This window comes from Ambystoma mexicanum, chromosome 9 (genome assembly GCF_040938575.1).
Source record: "Ambystoma mexicanum isolate Mex_15411 chromosome 9, UKY_AmexF1_1, whole genome shotgun sequence".
Lineage (NCBI taxonomy): Eukaryota > Metazoa > Chordata > Amphibia > Caudata > Ambystomatidae > Ambystoma > Ambystoma mexicanum.
The window spans coordinates 1,222,220,583-1,222,243,144 of NC_090931.1; the positions used below are offsets into that span (position 1 = coordinate 1,222,220,583).

Genomic DNA, 22,562 nt, shown 5'->3' on the forward strand with positions numbered 1-22,562 from the left:
GAAATATCATTGTACTTACCAATGTGCTCGAAATTCTAGGTTAAGTTTATCGCTTTAGATGCTATTCAGGCTACCAATTTTAGATTTATGCACTCAGAATCGAGAAGATCAGAAAGCACCACTACACTTCTCAATGTGCATTTAACCCCTTTGTGCCCACATGGCCCTTGTACTATACACCGCACTGCACACAAGAAGGTGCCACCACATCAGATGGCCCAATCTCTTGGTGCAACAAGGGTAATATGACACATGAAGGGTGCCCTGCAGTACAGGAAGCTAGTGTGCTACAACAGTGCAACAAAGAGGGCAGGATAACCACCTGTTGGTAGCCATGAAATAGGAAGTCTGTGCCAAGTCCTTGCTTGCTGTAAAAAAAGATGAAACTAGATTACATATTGGCAAGCCGCTTCTAATGCTAAGAATTAACATTTAGTAGGCATACTACATCAAAGCATTTTGAATGTCAAACAAATAAGCAATAATGTCAACAAAACCATGGTCATTGAGAAAAGGTGAAACAGTCATAACACATTTGAAGGAACTCAAAATGTAAGAAATCCTAGTGAATTGAAAATGTACCATAGGAGACATCCCAAGGAAACTCAACCTATGCTCAATGGCCATGTGATAAAATGTTTATTGTATATTCTCGAAATAATCAATGTTGGAAAGCAAACAAAAATGAATACTTGCGGGAGGGGTGGGGGCTGCTGGGGGAAAGCAGGCAACAAAGAAAAAAAAAATCAAGAATATTCTGCACCAAGAAAAATCAGATTTATTCAAAGAGGCACTGGCTGAAAAAAAGGACTCCAGGCGAAATGTTGGCATCTTCAGTGATTGAAACAAAACAGCCAATTTCCTAAATGGCTAGCTTAATCGCACAAGTTGGTTTCAGCCAGCACCTTTTTCAGATCTACGCAAATGGAAAGCATTTTAAACTACAGATTTGCCAAACAACTGATTATACATTGAGATAGTTCTGTCCCGCAATGTCCTCTATTTGAACATATATCAAATATGGATGATCTAGCCATTACACTTTCCTTATCCTTTCAGCCAAGAATCATTTGTCCGGACAATCTCAAAATGGCCTACAAGCCATTAACATCCCCAACCAATGGAGGAATTTACCTTCCTTTCATCTCAGAATTATAGATTCTAGTTAATAATTTAAAAAGGGGGGTGCCAAACAAAAATAGCGTAGGATTGTACGACTATATGAAGGTAATAAGTTAAACTAACATTGCTGTAATTTACAACCAGCCCTAAGGTACAAACAGAATGCAGTTGTAAGTATCAAGTGACTAACAACCAGTTGGCCGGATAAAGATTTTCTCAATGGCGTTTTATGAAATTTACCATGTTTTAATGCATGAAATTCAAAGACTCGGCCAAATCTATCAAGTAAAATGATAAACCACAAATGTACAATAGAAAAACATTTTACCCAGGTCTTCAGATGAAGACCTGGACATTCTCATGCACGTTAAAAAGGCATACCTTTTGACCTGCATGGGGGTAGGAAGTCCTGACAATCAAGAGATTGGGCTGCAACTTGGTAGACTTGACTACGTGTGGGGTTCTGGGCCAACTGAAAGAGGACTACAGTTTACATTTAATACGCTGAATTGTCTGATAATTCCAAAGCCACAGCTGCCCTCTTAAAAGTCACTACCACAGTCTTGCAATGAATGACAGTTTCACAATTGTTTTTGTCATCAAAGCAAAGAAACTATTCATGCTTCGTGAAAGCCAAATTAAGCCACATCTATACACTGCAACTCCAGTCTGCTTTGAAATTCAGCGACAGCCTTGTGTCAGATATAATCTTCAGCCTCTTTGAGAAAGCAGACAGTCCACATCTGCCCACCTCAAACAACACTAGTGGAGGCTCTCCAATTAAGTACTTAAAGCTGTACCCCATCCAGTTAAGCGACAGAGTGTGGGGGGACAAGGACTGAAAGACAGACTTGATTCTTATTATGGAGCGAGGGACTTGCAAACATTTGCCATAAAATTACACTAGGTGAGTGAATTTGCAATTTATCTAAACAGGTCTAATCTTTTGTAAAGGCCCCCCCCCCCCACTTCCATGCAGTGTTGAGGATGGGTAAACTGCTTGGGGCATCAAAAGCTCACAAGTCCAAGCATGAGCTGTAAAATGCAGAAAATTAACACATTTGAAAAAAATGTGGGAAGGGATGGGTAAATTCTCCATATACTCTTACGGCCAAATACATACTCCCTCTGTATTTAGCTCTAAAGTGGGGTTTCTGTGTAACCAGTTGTTAGGAGGTGGTTACATTTACTTCATTGAGTTTACAATCACATCAATTCAGCTGCTGCCATGTAACCTAGTTACCAAGGAACCTTTGTTGTTATGATTAAGCAAAGGTTCCACATTCTAGCAGCAGAGAGAGGATTGAGAGCAGGAGGACAGCCACAGCTGGGGGCCTTTCTCTTGGATGAACTAAAGAAATAAAGCCTCTCTATAAAGAAAAGCATCAGCGTGAAGCGTGGTCATTTACATATTAACACCAGTCTTTTCTTTTACATAGGTCTGAGGATAGGATCTTCTCATGTCATGATTTTCATCATACACTCAAAGCCCAACTGTTAGGTAAGAATTGATGTAGTAACACTGAGACTACACAGCGCGTATCTGCTTGGTATTAGGTAACCCACTTTTTGGACTAGGCCTGTACTAAAGTTGGTAGTGTGACTGAGCAGCCAGTCTCATCTCAAGAGGGGCAAATGTGAGCTGTAGCAATGAAATTCGCAAATACAGGTAGCCAAGTAACACTACACTCAAGGTTTCAGTTATAAATAGTTATTCAACATCAATTTTTAAATAAGAGTTCTTCAAAAAGGGCAAGATATGTAACAATCAAATATTTAAAATACTTTTTCAGAGTCAGCACAAGTTAGTGGATACTCCTTGGATATGCTTTTTACACACTTCCACCACCCGGAGAAGACTTCATTCACAAGGACAGTAATGGCATTTATCACTACATATAGTTTGCAGATTTCCGAGGTTGCAGAAAGGAAAGGTTCAAGGAAGGAAAAAGCTTAAAAAACAGGTTCTCAGTATAGGTGCGGACAATTAATCTTCCAATGAGATCTAGACAAGCCTTTCCCAGCATTAACAGTCTTAAACAAGTTACCACATATGAGGGACAGAAATATCAAGTCAATGGAGAAGAAGAGTCTGCAGGGAGCCAGGACAGCCAAAGTCAATTGGAGCACAGGCTATGCACAAAGTTTGAGTTTTGTAGAAATCACTTGTAGGGTCACAAGCTGTTAAGCCTGATACAAGCACAGTTGGAATCAACTCTAACAAAAGAAGCTAATGCAAGTCTCAAATGAGAAGAGCACAGCTAAAGACACGGAGTGAAGTACCCCAAGTCTAAACAGTACCTCTGGTTTGAAGAAGCGTGGTCCAGCTGTATTCTGTCCTGTTGCAGATCCTGGGTTTCTGAGCCTCTGTCGTGGGGACAAGAGAGGATTACTGCAGCAGCAAATTGTAGGTTGTCGGCTACGGGCTCTTTTCATGTCAGCTGCACTTCGTGGTTTCAGCGTGCGCTAAACAGAAACACTGCAGATCTCGGATATCGGTTCGCCCCAAGTCCTGCACTCTGGTCGACCTGCTTCTAGAGGGTCCCTAGGAGACTCCTGGAGCTTCTGGCCGTATCGCAGACGCTGCACTCTACTACGGATTTCTCAACCCCTGGCACTCGGTTCTTGCAGCAGCGAAGAAGTACAGTCAATCATGGAAGATGGTCCAGTGGAGTTTGTCTCGGCGTGATTTGGTTCCACTAAATGAAGGGAAGAAGTCCTCCCTTCCTAAGCTTCTCTTGTCAATCAGAAAGAGGAGTTTCAGCACAGCAGTAGGGCTTCATCGGGCAATTCAAAGGTCCAGGAGGATACAGCAAGCTTCGTTCACTGTTTCTTCGTCGTCAGGCGTTTCTCCCAGTGGTCGACTCCGACTCTAGTCCCAAAACCTTTGCCTTTTAAGTAGGTTTCTCCCATTCATGCACAGTCTAGGCTGTCAGTCAAACAGCAGGGTGGCTGTCCAAGAAGGACAGCCAGACAGCCAATCAGGACTGGTTGCATTCATGCACTCCTAGAGACAAATGACAGGGGAGTTTCGGGAACCTCCCTCACATCCTGCCTTTTCAGACACACTGGAGCCAGAGGCGGGTTTCAGGACTGAAGCTCGCCAAAGGCAAAACGAACCAAGGGCTCAAACCTGGCTTGGCGCACAGAGTAAATCACAAGAAAGACCTCCCAAACCGAAAAGGGCGAAAAAAAGAAGACCGGGCCATTTTGGGAAAATGGTCACCCCATGGGTACTGCAGCTGAGGATTCAGCCTACAGTAGAAATGTACAAAGGTAGGAAGATTAAACCATTGCCACCAGCCATTCAAAGTAATGAGGGTAACAAAAAATGTTCCATGAGGATGTAGGATAAGGGGCTACTAGATAACCCCCCAGCACTCCACATTGAGTGTGCTGGACCCAAAGAGAAAAGCTGGACCCAAAGAGAAAAGCTAAGTAAAGTCAATTTCACTTTGCTTGGGAACAGTAGTTCACACAAGAAAAGGTATTCAACTTCATGAGAAATCTAAAGGATTTCTCAGTGACACTGCAATGAAGTTGCAGTGTGTCACCATACAAAAAGTAAATTCCTATGGAGTTTGTCAGATTCCAAAAACAAAGTGAACACACAATACAAATCAGGTCAAAACACACAAGAGTGATAAAAGGGTCCCACACACTCCAGGGTAAAAATTCAAAAGTCTTAAAGTCCAGCAAGAGAGCTGGGGGTCTCAAAGGTTGAAGAGAATTAGCACAGAAATGAGAATTCTCCCCAACACCAACCACCCTAGAGGTCAAAATACCCATTTGGGACTATGGTAGGTTTGGCAGCAGAAAATACTATACTTATCTCAAGGATCGGACGATTTAGTGCAAGAGAAACCCTTTCCCTGATCACCCAACAGGATTAACTACTGGACAGCAATATTGTTGTCAACCTACTCGTACAGCATGTAGTAACCAATTCTGATTAACCCTGTGTAAATGACTAACTGAAATAATCAGCTTCCCTGCAGCTTTATTAAAACACACATTTACAGCTGCTGCAATATAATGGCCATTTGGGGTTCTTTTTAGTGCATATCTGGGTCCAGTTATACAGGCCTTGAAACTGCCGGGTAGGAGCAGAGGGATTTGGCATGCGCTTTGCCTAGCGCTTAAATGGTTTCTCCCCCATGCTCTACAGATAAAGGTCATGCTAACAAGGCCTACAAAATAATCAACTCTGCCCCAAAATACATACAGCTGCATACAATTTAGAATGTGGAAAAATTTGCAAAATGCCAAATTTAGGCCCTAAAAGCCATTTCCTTTGATATAGTAAAATGCCTTTACAACAGTTGCTCTGTAATACAGCCCAGTCATCCCACAGGAATTCTGACCAATGGTTACTTCATGAACCCAGTGACTCCTCTTGTTTGGAGGACTCTTATAGTGAAGTCTGCTAATCTAATCCCCACTTATTTCTTAGCAGCCAATGCTGAGCTGGGGAGGTCTATTTTTGTATTTATTTATAAACAGGAGGAACAACATGCTTTTGCTCCCAAAAGAGCATACAATAGATAAGAAATCAGATTTGATAGGAAGCAGTGAGTTTCTTACAATTAGGTGAGTTTGGGACATTCTGACCAGGTTGCGGAGGGGAATAAATGGAACCGTCACCAGGGACAATACATAGAGCTGAGACTATGAGGAGGCTTGTAGAGTTGGATAGAGAAGGATACAGTGGTGCCTTACCGTATATAGATTTGTGAACCAGAAGAAGAAATTAAAATCTGGCCCTGTTTTGCATCGTCAGCCATCCAGCCTGATGAAAGTAGGAGAAATAGGTGTGAAGTGAGGAAGTTCGAAGAGTCCTGGTAGCGAAGTTCATGATCTTGTAGAGGGGACAGAAAGTCTAGTTCGGGAGACCAAAAGGATGCTGGCACAGTAGTCTATTAAGAGAAGGGTGGTTAAGAGATCCTTGGCAGTGTTGAAAGGAAGGAGGTGCCTGATTTTCCTAATATTTAGGAGGTTGAGGCAAGTTGCTATTCCAGTTGTGGAGATTAGAGAAGGTGTGAGATGGGTCAACAATGACGCTGAGGTTTCTAGGTGAATAGAGTAGGGGGAGAGTCAACTGGATAGTGAGATGAGAGGGAGCTGTTGGCAGGGACAAAGAGCACCTCTGTTTTGGTACAGTTTAACCGAGTACAAAGCCATCCAATACTTAATGGCAGAGACACATTTGGACATTTTGAGTGATATCAGAGTTCAGGAAAATGGTTTATGATTTGGGTGTCACCCACAAAGTCGGTACAAGAATGCAAAAGAGATTCGTGCCCCAAGAGCAGAGGTGTAGCGAGTAAAGATGAGCAGACCCAAGACAGAGCCTTGAGAGAGGTGTTGTTGCTACAGGAGACAGAATTGGTGAGGTGCAAGGTAGGATTCAATCCAGGCAAGGGTGTGATCGCAAATCCCAAGAAGAAAGTATTAAAAAAATGAGAGTGTTCAACAGTGTCAAAGGCAGCAGACAGGCCAAGGATAATTAGGATAGGAAGTGTTTAGCTGAGGCGACAAATTTGAAAGTCGGTCTTAATCTAAGTCTGGATCTTTAGACTAGACTTTCCCACTGCCTTTCAAGAATAGATGAATCATTGTGATGTCATCTAAGTTGTCTTATACCGTGCACCGTTACCACTGGCATAGTCTGCAGGCGCCCATGTGGCTCTGTAAGAATGAGGAAAGGGTGGATTAGTGTAGGATAGACGGAAGTTGTGTTCTTCTGTTGATAATTGGGGAACCAGAAGAAACTGAGTCAGTTTTCTAAGCGTTTTGATTGTGTGAACTGGCTTGTATCCAGAGGGTTGAGGCCCAGTGTCAAGGATTGTTTACCAATTTCAAAGGTTTACGTTGGATAGCTGTTTCACGTGTAAATTCACACGACTATCCTGTGTGCGAAGAAAAGTGGTCATGTTTGGTCACGGGATGCCTGCATCTCACAAATGGAGGCTGCAGTCACCTGGCATATGCAGAAGCATATCTGGTATAGTGTGGATTCCTCCAGTTTGTTTGAGCCCTTCCCCGGGTGTTCTTGGCAGGATAGCTGCCTGATAAAGTGACTACCGCTCTGAAGGAGCAGCCAAAACGGCCTACTCAGCACCATACTACTAAACCAGCAGTGTTCCTAGTCATACGGATAAAACGGCACAGCCCGAAATGTTTACCCCCTTCGCCTTATGGGGCAGCGGAGGCTAAGGTAGGCTATAGCTCCAGGAAGCGTGCAAGCAGTCAACAGGAGAATCCCCAACAGCAATAGTACAAAGACTCAAAAATAAAGTAATGTCCAAACAAGGTTCACGTAAAACACTTAAATAAAATGCAAGCAATTAACACTAGCAATACCTAACCCTCCCTTTGTTTCCCCTCCCTTGCCTCGTCGCGCCTTGAAACACTTAAGTATGTAGGCACGTTATAAATGTCATAGATCAGAGTACCTTCATTCTTTGCCTTGATTGCTTGATAGCGTAGAGCTGGGTTTCATCATGCTTTCCCGTGGTTGATGGGTGTTGACAGAGCAGAATCGTACCGATTCAGCTGTAAGTCTGAGTAATCAACCTCAAACAGGGCGCTCTGTGGATTACAGTGCTCAAGAAAATGAGTTGGTGGGCCACAACAAGCCACTGGTCGAGCGGCGTTAAAACAATGCTTCTGCTGGGTCAAATATCTGTAAGAATAGGTCAAGTTTTGTCGCGACGGTACCCTGAATGGCGAGTCGGATACTTCCACAGCGGCCAGCTGGCACTCTATTCGGGACATCAGCGCTCTTCACTGGTGCACAACTATGTTGAGATAGCCGAATAGGCAGGTAATCAGTTTGAAGTCCATAGAGTGCTGTTAAGGCAATTTTGTACCACCCTTTGAGGGCGCTACAACCACTAACTATAAAGGGGAGGCTAACATCTGAAACGTAATGGAAGGTAGTTAACATGGAGAGAGCCACGTGGCTCAAATCTCGTGGAGGTAGTGGGCAGAAAAGGTACATTAGTCCACACACATCTCTAGAAAGTAAACCTGACTGATTAACTGAGGACACAATATTCTATGACATCAATATTAGAACTTCGGGAATAATACAGAGTATTGAAAATCCCAGTAATGAAAACAGCAATGTCTCTAAGGGACTCTAACCCAAATGTCTATGCGTGGGCCCACTAACCGGGGCAGGCACGCAACATAAACAGGGGCGTGGGGGTGCAGAAGAGTTGAGAGTAAGGGGAGCACAAATCCTAAAAACAGAGCACACGTTGGGGCATGCAGTGCCCTAAAGAGACATACCAACCCTGGTATAACGTGGCGAGGCCACAGACCTGGTGGCCAGCTGGAAAACAGGGTTTGAATTGGCCAGGAGCTCCTGCTTGTAACCCAACAATCCTGATTAGCTTGCCAAAGGCTACTTCTGTCTCTTCAGGTCAACTAGTGCTATAGAAATGTAGCCATACGACATCAACTATCTGTTTGGGAATGCGTCTGAAGGGACACCAGGACACATCTAGAAATAGGGCACATTTAATGGACAGAAGGTTATATGTTTGCCTCGAATTTGTGAAAGTTAAGATTGGTGGCCAGCTATTCTGTTCCCCAGAGGTTGTACCTTCTTACTGGGTGAGGCCAGATACGCAGGAACTGCTTTTACTTGCTGCTCAACAAACCCTTATTTCAATCCCTGTAACACACGTAGAGTGGGTATGGAGAAAAAGGGAAACCAATTATTTGACCAGTGAGGAAAAGGAACGTTACTTACCTGTAACTTGTTCTCCAGAATGGGTCTGGCATGGATTCACATGCTCATGAATATTCCCTGTCAGGCTGGGAATCCTCGGTAAAGAAAAAAAATCAGTTTCAATTTCGTTTCTGAACTGTCTTTCTAATAAAAACCAATCACTGGTCTCTGGGTCATAAGCCCATCCTCTGGCAGCCATCTTCGGATTTGGTAGCACGTAAAGTGGCAGTAGGACCAAGTGAAGAGCCGCAGAGGGGTAGGAGGGAGGATTTGCATGTGAATCCATGCAGACCCATGCTGGAGAACAACAGTTACAGGTAAGTACCTTGTTCCTTCTCCAGCATGGGGTCTGGCATGGATTCACATGCTCATGAATACAAGAATACATAGCACTACACACATGCACAACCACGGGAGGTGGCAAGGCTCAACATTAAGCATTTCAACAACTTAACATTAAGCATCCTTACCTCCTCACCAGGCCCACCTTCAGGCGAACAGGTTACACAGCACTGCTTGGCCGACTCTGGACTCCTCCCTGGAATCCCGGTCGACGCAGTAGAATCTCATGAAGGTGTGCGTCAACCTCCATGTAGCAGCCCTGCAGATGTCCAGAAGGGGCACACCAGATAGGAACGCTGTGGTAGCAGCAATCGCCCTGGTCGAATGGGCTCTCAGACGGCCGGGCAACGGTCGATTTACCAACCGGTGACAGTGCATGATGCAGCCGGAGAGCCATCGGGAAATTGAAGCCTTTTGAGAGGGCCTTCCCTTGGGTCACAGGACCAAAGTTCACAAACAGCTATGATGTCTTACAAAAACTCTTCGTACAGTCCACATAGAACTTCAGCGCTCTAGCTACATCCAGCGAGTGCAAAGTCCTCTTGGTCGGCAACGAAGGCGATGGGAAGAAAACGGGCAACACCAAGAGCTTGTTGAGATGGAAGTCCGATGGCACCTTGGGCATGGAGGGGTGCGTCCTCAACACCACCCCCGTCTCGTGGAAAGTCAGGTATGGGCGCTTGCAAGAGAGGGCCTGGTTCTCACCCACTCATCGTGCGGACGTGATGGCCACAAGAAACCCTGTTTTCCACCGCAGGAACTTCAATGGTGCCGAATGCAGAGGGTCGAATGGCGGCCCCATGAGCCTGGTCAGCACCACGTTGAGCTCCCACGCCGGGGCCGGAGCCTTCACCGGCGGGAAGGATCGGAACAGTCCCTTCATGAACTCCTTCACCAGGTGATGTGACCACAGGGATAAGCGCACCGGAGTTCTGGTGTAGCGGGAGATAGCCGCCAGATGGATCTTGATGGAGGCATGGGCCAGCCCCCCCCCCCTTGGGCAAGTACGGCAGCACTTGAGGGGCCGTAATCCGCAGAGGGTTAACCTTCTCTGCCCGGAACCAGACAGAAAACCTCTTCCATTTGTGTCCATAGCACTTGAGAGTTGAGGACGCCCTGGGCTTTGAAAGCACCTCCTTGCAGTCCGCCGGGATATTGTACCTGCAAGTTCAGCAACCCCGGGTCGTGGTGGAGGTTGGCGCCTCCTCTGGAGAGGAGATCCGCGTCTGTCGGCAGTTTGACTGGGGGGGGACGCTGACATGTCCAGAAGGTCCGGGAACCAGATCTGTCTCGCCCACGCGACAAGGATCATCCTGCACTGGGACCGTCTGAGTTGGTTGATGAGTCGCAGCAGCAATGGCAACAGCGGGAAAAAAGAGGAACAGGCCGTCCCAGGGGAATGAGAAGGCATTGCCCATGCTCCCTGACAGGGGAAACCTGCTGGCGAAACTCCGGCACTTGGCGTTCGTCGCCATTGCGAATAAGTCGATCTGGGGATTGCCCCATCGGTGGAATAACAGATCCACTTGATCCAGTCGCAGTTCCCACTCATGGAACGAGCGTAGCTCCCTGCTGAGTGAGTCGGCGATGATGTTCTTTATTCCTGCCAGGTGGAAGGGTACCAGAAACATCCCTTGGGCGACGGCCCAGTGCCACAGATCCTGGGCCTCCTTGGATAGGGCTGGGGATCTGGTGCCTCCCTACTTCCGGATGTAGAACATTGTGGTAGAGTTGTCGGTGAAGATCCTCAACACCTTGCCCTTGAGGGACGGGAGGAACGACCTCAGGGCCCAGAACACTGCTCGGAGCTCCAGGACGTTGATGTGTAGTGACCTCTCCTCCGGGAGCCAAAGGCCTCTTGTGTGGAGATCTCTAGTGTGCGCTCCCCATCCCTCCAGGGAGGCATCCGTTGTCACCGTCTCCTGATGTGCCGGGGTCTGGAAGTCCATACCCGCCGCGAGATGCGCGCGGGTGCCCTACCACCGGATCGCTTGGTGGAAGGTCTCATTGAGCGAGATCCTGTCTTCGAAGCGGCCCAACGCTTGCATCCAACGGGCGTCGAGGAACTCTTGCAGTGGACGCATCCGCAGCCTACACAGGCGCACGAGGACATCATGCAGAGAAGGGACTTGATGGACCTCACCCTGGCCACGTCCATGGTCGACAGCCGTTGCACCTTGCCCAGGATGGCCTTTGTCCTTTCCTCCGACGGCAAGGCCAATCGTGCAACTGTGTCGAGCCTGGCTCCCAGGAACAGTGCGACTTGCGACGAAACCAAGTGGGATTTCGCAAAGTTGATGGAAAATCCCAGATGCGTGAGCAGCTGGACTGTCTTCGTTGTGTGCTTGACAGCGGGTTCTCTTGTGCTTGCTCGGATGAGCCAATCGTCCAGGTAGGGGTAGACGTGGATCCCCTGCAGGCGCATCCACTGGTGCTAGGCACTTGGTGAATACCCTGGGCGCCAACTTCAATCCAAAGGGGAGGGCCTTTAACTGGTAGTGCCATCCTTGGACTACGAATCTGAGAAACGTTTGGTGTCCTTTTAGAATGGGGATGTGGAAGTAGGCATCCTCCAAGTCCAGCGACGACAGGAAGTTGCCCTCCCCCGGCTGCCCCAGTACTGGAGAGTGACCACCCGGAACTTCTGGGACTTGATATACTTATTTAAACAATGAAGGTCCAGGATGGGTCGCCAGCCGCCAGTCTTCTTTCTTACGAGGAAGTATCATGAGTACACTCCAGAGCCCAGGAGCCTCTTTGGGACAAGCTTGATGGCTCCTTTCTTCAGCATCGCCCTTACTTCCAGCAGCAGTTGAGGGACGTGGTTTTCCTTCCTGGCCACGGGTGGAATGCGGGGGCACTTCTTTAGAAACTAGAGTGTGCCCGCGAGCCAGGGCATCCAGCACCCATCGGTCAGTGGAGATGGACTCCCACACGCTGACGAACTTCGCCAGCCGGCCTCCCACCGGGGTGCTCAGGTGAGGGCATGACGCTACGGCCGGGTCAATCCTGCTTGGTAGCGGTCTTGCCGCCTAGGCCTCCTTGACGACGAGATCCTCCTGTCTTGCCGTGTCCTCTGTAGGCCTCCTGCGACGAGGAGCGTGCCGCCTGGCGGTACGTCGAGGAGCCGCCGCCGAATCCTTTGGAGGCACCTTGCTTGCCTCCGGAGTTCCGAAAGGGCAGCCGCCGTCGCTGCAAAACTCCCAAGGCCCGCGCCGTCTCTGTGTCGGCCTTGATGGCCTGCAGTGACTCGTCCACGGTCTTGCCAAATAGGTTGTTCCCGTCGAAAGACATGTCCAAAACTCTGGTTTGCACGTTCTGGCGGAAATCGGTTGCCTTCAGCCAACCACGCCGGCAAAGGCAAACACTGTTGCCCATCTAGCAGAAACCGTTGTCAGCAATGTCCGTGGCCGTTATGGCGTGGTTAGACGCCACCTCGCCTTCCTGCAGAATCTCCAGGGCCTCAGCCCTCTTGTTGTCCGGGAGGAAGTCCAGCAGGGGAGCGATCTTAAACCACAGCTCCCGGTCATAGCGGGCCACAATCGCGAGGGCGTTGGTCTGCTTTAATCGTCGTCGCCGACGACATGACGACTCCATCGCCCCATGGTGTCCAGTTTCTTCCCTTCGCCGTCCGGCGGGGAGGTCGAAATTGAAGCCGTCGCCCCCGCCGCTTTCTTCTTGGCCGCCGCTGAGACGACCGAATCCGGGGTCGGCTGCGCCCTAAGGCACATGGGGGTGGAATCCGGGACCCAGTACTTCTCGTACTGGTCTCTCTTGGCAGGGGTCGTGGACGGGTTCTTCAGGAGCGCCAGCCCCTCGCCCCAGATGTCGTCCATTAATGGGACCGAGAGGACCATCTTCCTCTTGGCCTCATGCCGTTGATATAGGAAACCTTCCTTCTTCTGTTCTTCGGGGCAGAGCTGGAAGACCTCGGATGCCCTGGTGATCATGGCGTGGAAGGAGCCAATTTCGTCGGGCGGGGAGGCCTGAGGAGGTGGTGATGCAATGCCCATCCCGTCGTCACCACCGTCGTCATCCGTCCCCGTCGTGGCCGTCTCCGTTCCCGTGTCATCCCTCGGATCCGGGGAAGGAGATGAAGGGTGTGATAGCCGTGCCGGCTGAAAGGGCAGTGGGGGACGAGTTCTGCTCCGCTTGCTTGGAGGGCTTCCCGACGGTCCAGGCTCCGCTGGGTCGTCCGCTGGGGGTAAGGGCAACCTTGTCCTCATCTCTGTACACAAGGCCTGGATCGCCATCAAGATTGCCCTCGAGTTGTCCTGTGGCCCAGGTACCGGCTGCGACGAGCGCATCGGTTGGAGAGTGGAAACCTCCGCCTCCACGGGAACCTCGTCAGCACCACCGTCGATTTCTTCTAACGCCTCATCGGGATCCCTCCCGTGGGACTGGACCTTGTTCAGGATCTTCATGACTCCAGCCAGCTCCTCTTCAGAGGCTGTATCCATGTCCGTGATGGCCACTGCCCCCCCCCCCTTTTTTCCACCGGGGTTCTCACGGGGGTCTTATTGATGGGTTGAAAAGAGGATTCCCTCTGCGGTGGCAGGGAAACTCTGGGCCCCTGAGGTCGCCTCCACTGGGATAGCCTCCACAGGCTTCGCCAGGGCCACCACGACTCCCTCGATAGAGGCCTTAGCCGGGTGAATCAAGGCCATCACAACTTTGGACGTGCTTGAGGACTTCACCTTGAGGGGGTGGGGGGTCACTGCCTCACTCCCCCTCGGCTGTCTCCGTCGGGATCGACCGGGACTTCTCCCGAAGCTTACCCGGGTTCTCAGACTTCCTCTTCCGCGAGCCAGAGCGTTTGCTCGTGGTTGATGGCGTCAACGAAAGTGCGCCCTGCCTGGCAGCTGAGGAGCCCGATCGTTCGGCGCTCCTGGTGCCCGCTGACTCGCAGTGCTTTGCCTTTTGTTGGGCCCCGTCGCCAGATCACCCTCAAAAGTCTTAGAAGACCGCTCAGACCTCTTCGCACCTGAGAAGTTGGTGAGGCGGATCCGCCGATCCTTCAAGGTTCGCTCCGACATGTTCTTGCAAAACGCAGTGTCCTTCTCCATGCGCGTTTTGTCTTCTAGAAAGGCAGTAGAGGCGTCCTCCTTGAAGACATTCTGCAATCCACATCCAGGGCAGCTCCAGAACAGCTTGGATCTGGGCGTCGTGCTCCCTTTGTCCTAGGACATGTCCACGCGGGGGTAGGCCTCAAAGATCTTCTGGAATCCTCCAAGGAGCGGAACCCGACAAAAACTCCGCGTAGAAAATGCCGAAACGGGTCACCGTTGATTGGAAGTAGAAACGGTGGAGTTTGAGGCTCGATTGACCGAAAAAATGAGATTAAACTCTTTGAAAAAAAAAATGAAAAAAATAATAAATAATCGCAAAACGCAGTAAAAGCTTGGGAGCTATAGCACGAGGACTCCCAACACTTAAACATGCGGTAAAAATCTGAAGATGGCTGCCAGAGGAGGGGCTTAGGTAGAGGGCAGTATGACCCAGAGACCAGTGATTGGTTATTAGGGGAAAGACAGTTCAGAAACGAAACTGAAACTGATTTTTTTCTTTACCAAGGATTCCCAGCCTGACGGGGAATATTCATGAGCATGTGAATCCATGCCAGACCCCATGCTGGAGAACTATGCTAAAAATCCTAACGCCTAGAACAATACTCCACATTCATGGAACCCCTTTACCCCAAGGTGCAATATTAAGATAAATGCAAAAGCACACATTATCATACATCTAAGCCTTAGAGGGTAGGAAACAATTTTAAACCAAAGTCAAAGGCTTTCAAGATCAACATGTTTATACATTTAAAGGAAACATTTACAATTACCAAAGAAAGCCACAATGTGTAGAATCCAGTCCATTTACAGTGGTTTCTTTGTCAATGTACCATTCGCTTTAGTGCAGGTTAAGTCAGTTTAACTCCACAGGTATGGATTCCGCTATTAACCCCAGGGAAGGCCCCAAAGAAGTGTCTGAGGTCTAAAGATGGACGCAGATGCAAGAGCACCCCCCACCAATAGAAGTCAATAGGGAAATGTGATAAAGACCCGACCAGCAAAGAATCTCTACTGAGACCCGAGGGACACTAAAGGGTGACACAAATAATTACCCCCCCCAGGATCCAAAGGTAGCCACTCATCAGTGGTCGAGGACGAGGAAAGCTTCTCCAGCACGACCAACAAAAAAAACTAAGTAAAGGGCACTTTTCCAAGTGTGCAGTTTTCAAAATTCTGTTCCACGGGACTTGCACCCAAAGCCAGAGACTATTCCAGCAACCCAAGAAAAGAACATAAGCTCTTCTGAAAGCGCTGACCCTGAAGCCAGAAGTGGAAAACTGAGGGAGATCTGGGAACCTACAGCAGCCGGGTGGACAGAAGATTAAGGCTGCACAGAAGCAAATGATCTCAGGGCATGGACAACAGCTTGGGGCACCCCAAGACGTATTAGGCTAAATAATTGGCGGAGTGGTGCAGTCTCAGCGGTGACCCAGAACCAATCAAATGGGATTGGGCGCTTGATCAGAAAACCAATACACAAGAAAAATAAGGAAATGGTTGAGGGGACCTAAAATATGGTCCCTAGAATCCCTAAAGAACACAATTCTGACTAAACAAATGCTAAAAGCTGCATTGTGGGTTGTGTCACTAGAAGGGTTTAAGTGCGGTCCAAGCGGCTCAGAGTCCCAATTCCCTTAACACACTTGTTTGTGCCTACTCCAACGTCTCTTCAACCACCCTCCATAACTTCTGACTTTCAAAGGTACTCCAGTGCTCAGCAACTTGGTGTAAAAAAAAGTGGGCTTGTCAGTTCATTGCTGCCATTGAAGCACTTGTTCTAAAATTGGTTTTGGGAGAGGGTAGGAGGAGGGGTGGTGAAGAGTTACTATTCCCTGTGAAAACGTGTTACCAAGGCCTCCAGATAAGGGTCGTCCAAGGCCTTTTCACGCATTAAAAGACTGCAAATATCACTCTTTATTTTAAACAATAGTTGAGAGCATAAAGGTACGGTCACTTGAGACACACCAGTAAAACTTGATTTTTATCTGCCTGGATGAAATTGCATGCAATAGAGAAGCATTCCGAAAACAAGACATTTGCTCGCTGATCTGTATGCATTTAGACTTTCAGAATGTAACAGCACACAGCGTGATAATAAAAGCTTTCTTCTGCTGTGTTTTGTGTACACAGATGCATGGAGAGGAGCATTATGCATGCATATTTCCTAACATGTTATGGTCTTATCAGTAATAAGATGGAAAACTTAGTCACCACTGGAAAGTATCCTTTATAACAAATTATGCTTTAAGTGAATGCATGGTTGCATTACACCAAAGTATTTTTGAAGTTCCTGCATTGTGTGCATTTACATTCAAGATGAATATATGTAGTGTGTTCTTTTATATTAATGTGTAGGAGAAGATTTTCTACAAATTTAATGTATTGTTTGAAGCCAGATCTATTTGGGATCTAGCTTGTAGCTTGGAGGCACCGCCTTCTACCACTTAGCCGCAAAAACCTGGAACATCCCAAAAGAAATAAGAAACACTAAAGATCACCTAAAATTCAGAAGATGACTAAAAACCTGGCTCTTAGAACCTCCCACCACAACAAGACAGGCAACGTCAAGTCAAATACAACACAAGTGACACCTATTAAGACAGAAACCACCCCCCCCAGCCAATTCGAGCCAACTTCCTCATTTAACCATAATTGCTACCAAGTTCCACACTGTCAGAGTTCCTTGGCAATCACCACATTCAAACTGAGTTGTGGACTTTAGCAGGTACAATGGCCATATGAGTGGAAAAGGATGCCAGGTAAGGTTCAGGTTCACGTTTATGAAGGAAGTTGATGGAAAGGAAGGTCAGTTATGAATAGGAGAGTGTGAATACCGGACAAGCCCAGACCAGAACAGAGGCGCAGAAATGCCCCCACACCCCACCTAGGGCGATTATGCAAGCCCAGCGCCTCACTTCGAGACAGAAATGCCAACTAACCAATCCACTAACAATTTCCCCCTCCGCTTACACCCCTCAAACTCCAAACCAAACAACCACAAACCGACAGCACAATCAAACCACACAAACTTCACTACATTGCAACAACAAAACAAAAACACAGACTTGCACAGCAGTACACGAAGACTACCGGCCCAGCCAACGGACCCACCGGGCTGAGGCTGCCAACAGCACATCACTGCTCTCTTGCACTTGTCGAGCTTCCTCCCACTAACTCACCCTCCCTTTCCCCTCTTTCAGAGCCTCCAGAGCACCAGGCGACCACTCTGGTGGTGATAGGGTGTGGTACAAATGTCCTTAACATTAACATAACCTTTTTTTGCAAAAAAGAATAGGGAACAAGGGAGCAAACAAACATTGAAAATTGACAATGAATAAAAGAGGGGGGTGCCAGGAGGTGCCTGTTGGACGGCAGCAGGTAACCTGGGTATCGCCGATCAGGCTCTGGCCTGGCTGACCTTTCCTCTGATCGACCCTCCCAGGTCCAATTTGGGTCCTTCCCATCATTTTTCTTCTTGTCCACCTCTGGTGTTCCCCAAGGGTCTAACCATTTGCCCCGGCAACTCTTTCTGCTCAAACTTCCAATGCTATGCAGACAACACAACTCATTTTCAGGCTGCCCTCAGCCACCTGCTCTACTTCTCTCATCTCCGATTGCCTAACTGCCATTCAAGATTGGAGTGTTGTTAACTATCTTTGTCTGAATGCCAGCAAGACTGAGATCCTCCTCATAGGCACACCATCACCATCCTTTCCCCTCACTCTCTGGCCGGCCTGCCTTGGCCTTCCTCCTATCCACACCCGTGATGCTAAGAACCTCTGGGTCACCTTTGATTCCACATTTCCTTCTCCGCCCACATCGCAGATGTCTCAAAAAAGTCAAACTTCTTACTGCACCTCCTCAAATGTACTCTGCCTTTTCTCTCCGTTATGCAGAATTGCATGCAGTACCTTCTGGGACCACTACACACAATTAGGACTACAGGTGTTAGCCAAACCAACCTTTGGTATAAGTCTACCACACAGGTTTTGGCAGCGAGCTGAGCAGCCAGGCTTATCTGAAGAGTGAATGTGAGCAGTACAAGTACAATTACACTGATGACTTTCAATCACAGTAGTTCAAGTAGACACTTATAATCAAGGTTGCTTGGTAAAAACACTTATTAATTTACTACACAATCATTTAGAAAACCTTTCACTAGGAGGAGGCATTTTATTATATACAAATAAACTTCAATACAAAATAAGATTGACAGTTTGAGCTCCCCTGAAATAGGAGCATAATGACAGTTCAGTTACTTAGAAGTGATCAAAAGTAACAGGGCAAGTAAATTAGATGCCATATACTTGTTAACAGTACTAATAGTTTCAGTTCACCAGAAGAGTTAGATCCAAGTCAATAGGCCAGGCCAAAGTCAATGGGCTAGCGTTCTGAATAGGAAAGAGCAGTTCTGGTAACAAACGGTGAAGTCTTTGCAAAAGTTCTCAGAAGTAGTTTAGGCTAAAAAGAATCAAATGTCAGGTCACAAGCGGATTAGGCCTGCAAGTTAAGAACGTGTCACAAACTTTCACCACAAGACTGGAGTTCTCTCAATCGGGTTGGCACAGTACCTTAGTATAAAGAAACAAATGCAGCTGAAGTTGTTGGTTCCTGGAAGTTATTGCAGATCTCCCTGTTCCTGAGCCTCAGTCGTGGGGACAAGAAGGCGGACTCCTGCACTGTACAGGATCGTCAAAAAACCAAACAAGATGGAGTCACTTCAGTAGCTGTAGCTTCAAGCGCACAAGCTCGTATCCCTAACCAGCCTTGAGAAAGGGGTCAGGTGGCTTACGGGTTGATTGGTACCACCAACTCAAAGGGAGAAGTCGTCCTTGAAGGGGCTCATCTGTCAAGACGAACTTGGCAATTCGGACCTGCAGCAGGGCTTCTCCGCGCAAACCAATGGTCCAGGAGTTGCAGCAGCCATCCTCTTCCAGTTCTTCTGTTCCTTCGTTCCAGTGGTCAACTCTGCATTCCAGTCCAATACAGTTCTCTCCCTTTCATTCCAGCCTAGCTGTCACTCACCCAGCAGGGTGGCTGTCCTTGCCGGACAGTCAGCCAGCCAATCATGCCAGAGTGCATTTGGGTCTCCTAGGAGACTAAGCACAGGGAGTTTCTGGCACCTCCCTCACTTCCTGCCCACCCCAGACACTCAGACGGCAGAGGCGGTCGTCAGTCCTGAAGCCAGACAAAGGCATACGAACAAAGGGAGCAAACCTGGTTTGGCTCGCAGACAAACACTAGAAGGACCTTTCCAAAAAGAAATGGCGAGAAAAGAAGAGTAGGAGCGGTTTAAACAAAGGGGCTTAAGGCGCAATCTTGAAAAACATGGCTCCCGTGATTTTTAGCTATCGGTGTTCGGGGTCGGGAAAAATCATGGTAGTTCATTGTAAAACCACTGCCACCAGCCTTTTCAATAGGAATGGGTAGCATTTGACTGCTACATGAGTATTTAAACGGAGGGATACTATGTAACCCCTTCAGCACTCCATTGTAAGATGGGTGGGATGGGTCTATGAATTTGGAAAGACTAGTAAAGTCAATTTCACTTTACATTCTCTAGCAAACAGTTTATCACAGAGAAGGCATCTAAACCTTTGGGAAGATATCCCTGTCTCACTGCACTGAGGGTGCTGGTGCTGTGTAACACATGAAAAGATACCCATAAAACTCCATAATGAAACACGTATAAAACATACATCAAAATACATGAAAGAGTGGGGAAGAGAGGCTCACACTCTTTCCAGGTACAAAAAAAGTCCTCAAAAATCCAGTAAAGTTGCTGGGGGTCTCTAAGGTGAAGGGAATCAGCAAATTTGTGAGAATTCTCCCTAACACTCTCCTTCCCCATGAAGCTCACTGTCTCCCAAGCTCTGGTTCCCTCTAGGTTGGACTATTGCAACAGCCTCTTTCTAAATCTACCTTCCTCTACTCTCCACCCTTTGCAACTTATCCAGAACAGGACTGCGAGACTTGTCCTTGGCTTCAAGCCCTGGGATTGCATCTCTCCAGCTCCGCAATCGCTCCATTGGCTCCCTATGGATGCAAGGATTACATTCAAAACCCTCCGCATTGTCCACAAGGTTTTCTGGGGCCTGGGTCCAACATACCTTCAGCTATCCCTCTGCAAATACCTCGCCCCTCAAGCTCTTCGCTCCTCTACCTCCAACTCCCTCAGGGTCAGTCGTTTTTCAAAGAAACAAGCTGGGGGTAGATCTTCGGCTGGGGCCTCCCTCTGGAATAGCCTCCCTGCCACGCAAAAATTCGAGGAGAACCATCTCTGGTTCCGGAAGCACCTAGGACCTTCCTCTTTGCTTCTGCCTTCGCCACCCCTCTCCTCTGTTGATTTTTTTTCTCCTTCGGTACGGTGCACCTGGCCACCCTCTGTCCTCTGGGCCCAGGTACCTGCTCACCATGCCATCCTTGTGTAATGCCTCCGGGCCACCCCTTGCACTGGGGTCTGTATCTGTACCCATACAGCCCCCCCCTTTCTTTTCCTCCTGCACTATCAGACCTACTCAGTCTGCTGCCTTAACCCAGCACTTGCTGTCTGCACTCTCATTGTGTTGCCTTATTAGTTATCAATTCATTATGTATCCATTTCTCCTTGCTCTGCACTCTTTCTCCCCTTCCTTGAACTTTTCCCGCTCCCTTCGCACTTGTGCGTTCAATGTCAATGGGCCTAGTAAGATCAGAGTTTTGTGGTCCCCAGTTCCCTTTGCCTGGTCACGCTCTGAAACTATTGCGTATGAGCGCAAAATAAATAAAATACATCATAAGTGCATGGGCGGAGACGTTTCAGGTGAAAGAGGCAAATCATCACCCAAGAGGTAGGTACAGGTCGAAGGCAAACCCCCCCCCACCAAGCTGGTGTGGGCCCGGAGGGCAGTGCAAGGGGCGGTGGCAGTAAGCCAGGATCCTATTGGACTCTTGAGGGATTAGGGCACCAATTTCAGCAACAGGGGATGGTTAGCGCAGAAGGGGGAGAGGGAAGAAGGAAGAAAAGGTATGGAGTTGTTTGTGGAACTTGAGGTGGTCCAGTTCAAGACCGAGAGGGAGACTGTTCCATAGGAGGGAGACAGCTGAGGAGAGGGATCTGCCCCCTGCTCATTGCTTGTAGAAGCGTTTGACTAGCAGAGATTGAGCAAAAAAGTACAAAAAAAATAATATCGAAGGGATCTGGAAGAAGAGTATTTAGGAACAGAAAGCTGCAGGGAGTGTGGTGCCAGGGCCCAGACAGCCTTGTGAATGATGCAAAGGGTGAATAGGATCCTTGCAGCCAGTGGAGAGATTTTAGGCCTGGAGAGAGACAGTCCTTGGGCTTGAGTCCAAGGATAATTCTTGCAGCCCTAGTCTGGATTAGTTGCAGCGGTCGGAGTGAAGAAAGAGAGAAGATGAGGAGGAGGCTGTTACATACAGTAATCCAGCCTGGAGAGGACCAGAGCTCGAGACATTGAGCTTCTGGGGGAAGGTGAGGAAAGGGAGGATGCCTTTAAGGGGGTCAAGTTGAAAGTGGAGCTTCTTAGCAAGGTCCAAGATGTGAGGAGTAAAAGAGAAAGGCGTTGCAGATGACCCCATGGTTTCTGGCTTCAGTAGTAGAAGAGGGAGGCGAGCCCATAGAGGGCGGCCAGAGTGCAGCAGTGTCCCGATAGGTTGAATCTCGGTATTACTGGGATTGGGATTAAGACAGAGATCATTGGATGCACACTAAGACTGAATAGCAGACAGGCAGTCACGGATGATAAGAGGAGGAAGATGGGAGCTTGAATATGTGCGTCATCTGGAAATGAAGCGAGAAGGCAGAGCAGTTTTTAACACCAATTCTAAAAAGGGTTCATAGCCTCTTCCAATCTTAAAGACTACAATTCTGACATTCAAAACCGACACTCCAGCCAGTACAAGCGTTTTACAGAACAAAACTGAAATAGAAACTAAGAAAGACGTATCCCGTAGTGGTCATCCAGATAAATATATGTAGTGGTTCATGCAGACTTCCTTCAACTTCCAAGCACTGCAATTGTTATTGCCTCATTCAATAACGTACTGACTTGTGAAGAATGACCCAGTTCGTGAACGTATGCACCTATTCTCTGAAAGAAATAGTGACGCCAACAGCATTACTTTTGGGAACGAGGCACAACCAATTCACAGCCGAGTAAATTAACTTCATATACTTTTCCAAATAGCACAATGCACATTCAAGAGAAGCAAGAACTTTTTTAACGGTCCGCTCTCAGTGTTGCAGTTACCAACTAACTCTTTCACAAGTAAGCACTTGTGAAAGATTG

At 47.9% G+C, this 22,562-nt stretch overlaps 1 protein-coding gene across 4 annotated transcripts in view; it reads right to left on the minus strand.

Moving 5' to 3' along the window:
- The window catches only part of CCNT2 (cyclin T2), an 89,938-nt gene that overhangs the window by 25,266 nt on the left and 42,110 nt on the right, over positions 1-22,562 (minus strand). For all 4 annotated transcript variants that reach the window (XM_069616563.1, XM_069616564.1, XM_069616566.1 and 1 more), the window contains exon 6: positions 323-368. In XM_069616563.1, the coding sequence (XP_069472664.1) occupies positions 323-368 (46 nt within the window). The remainder of the gene's footprint in view (positions 1-322; positions 369-22,562) is intronic.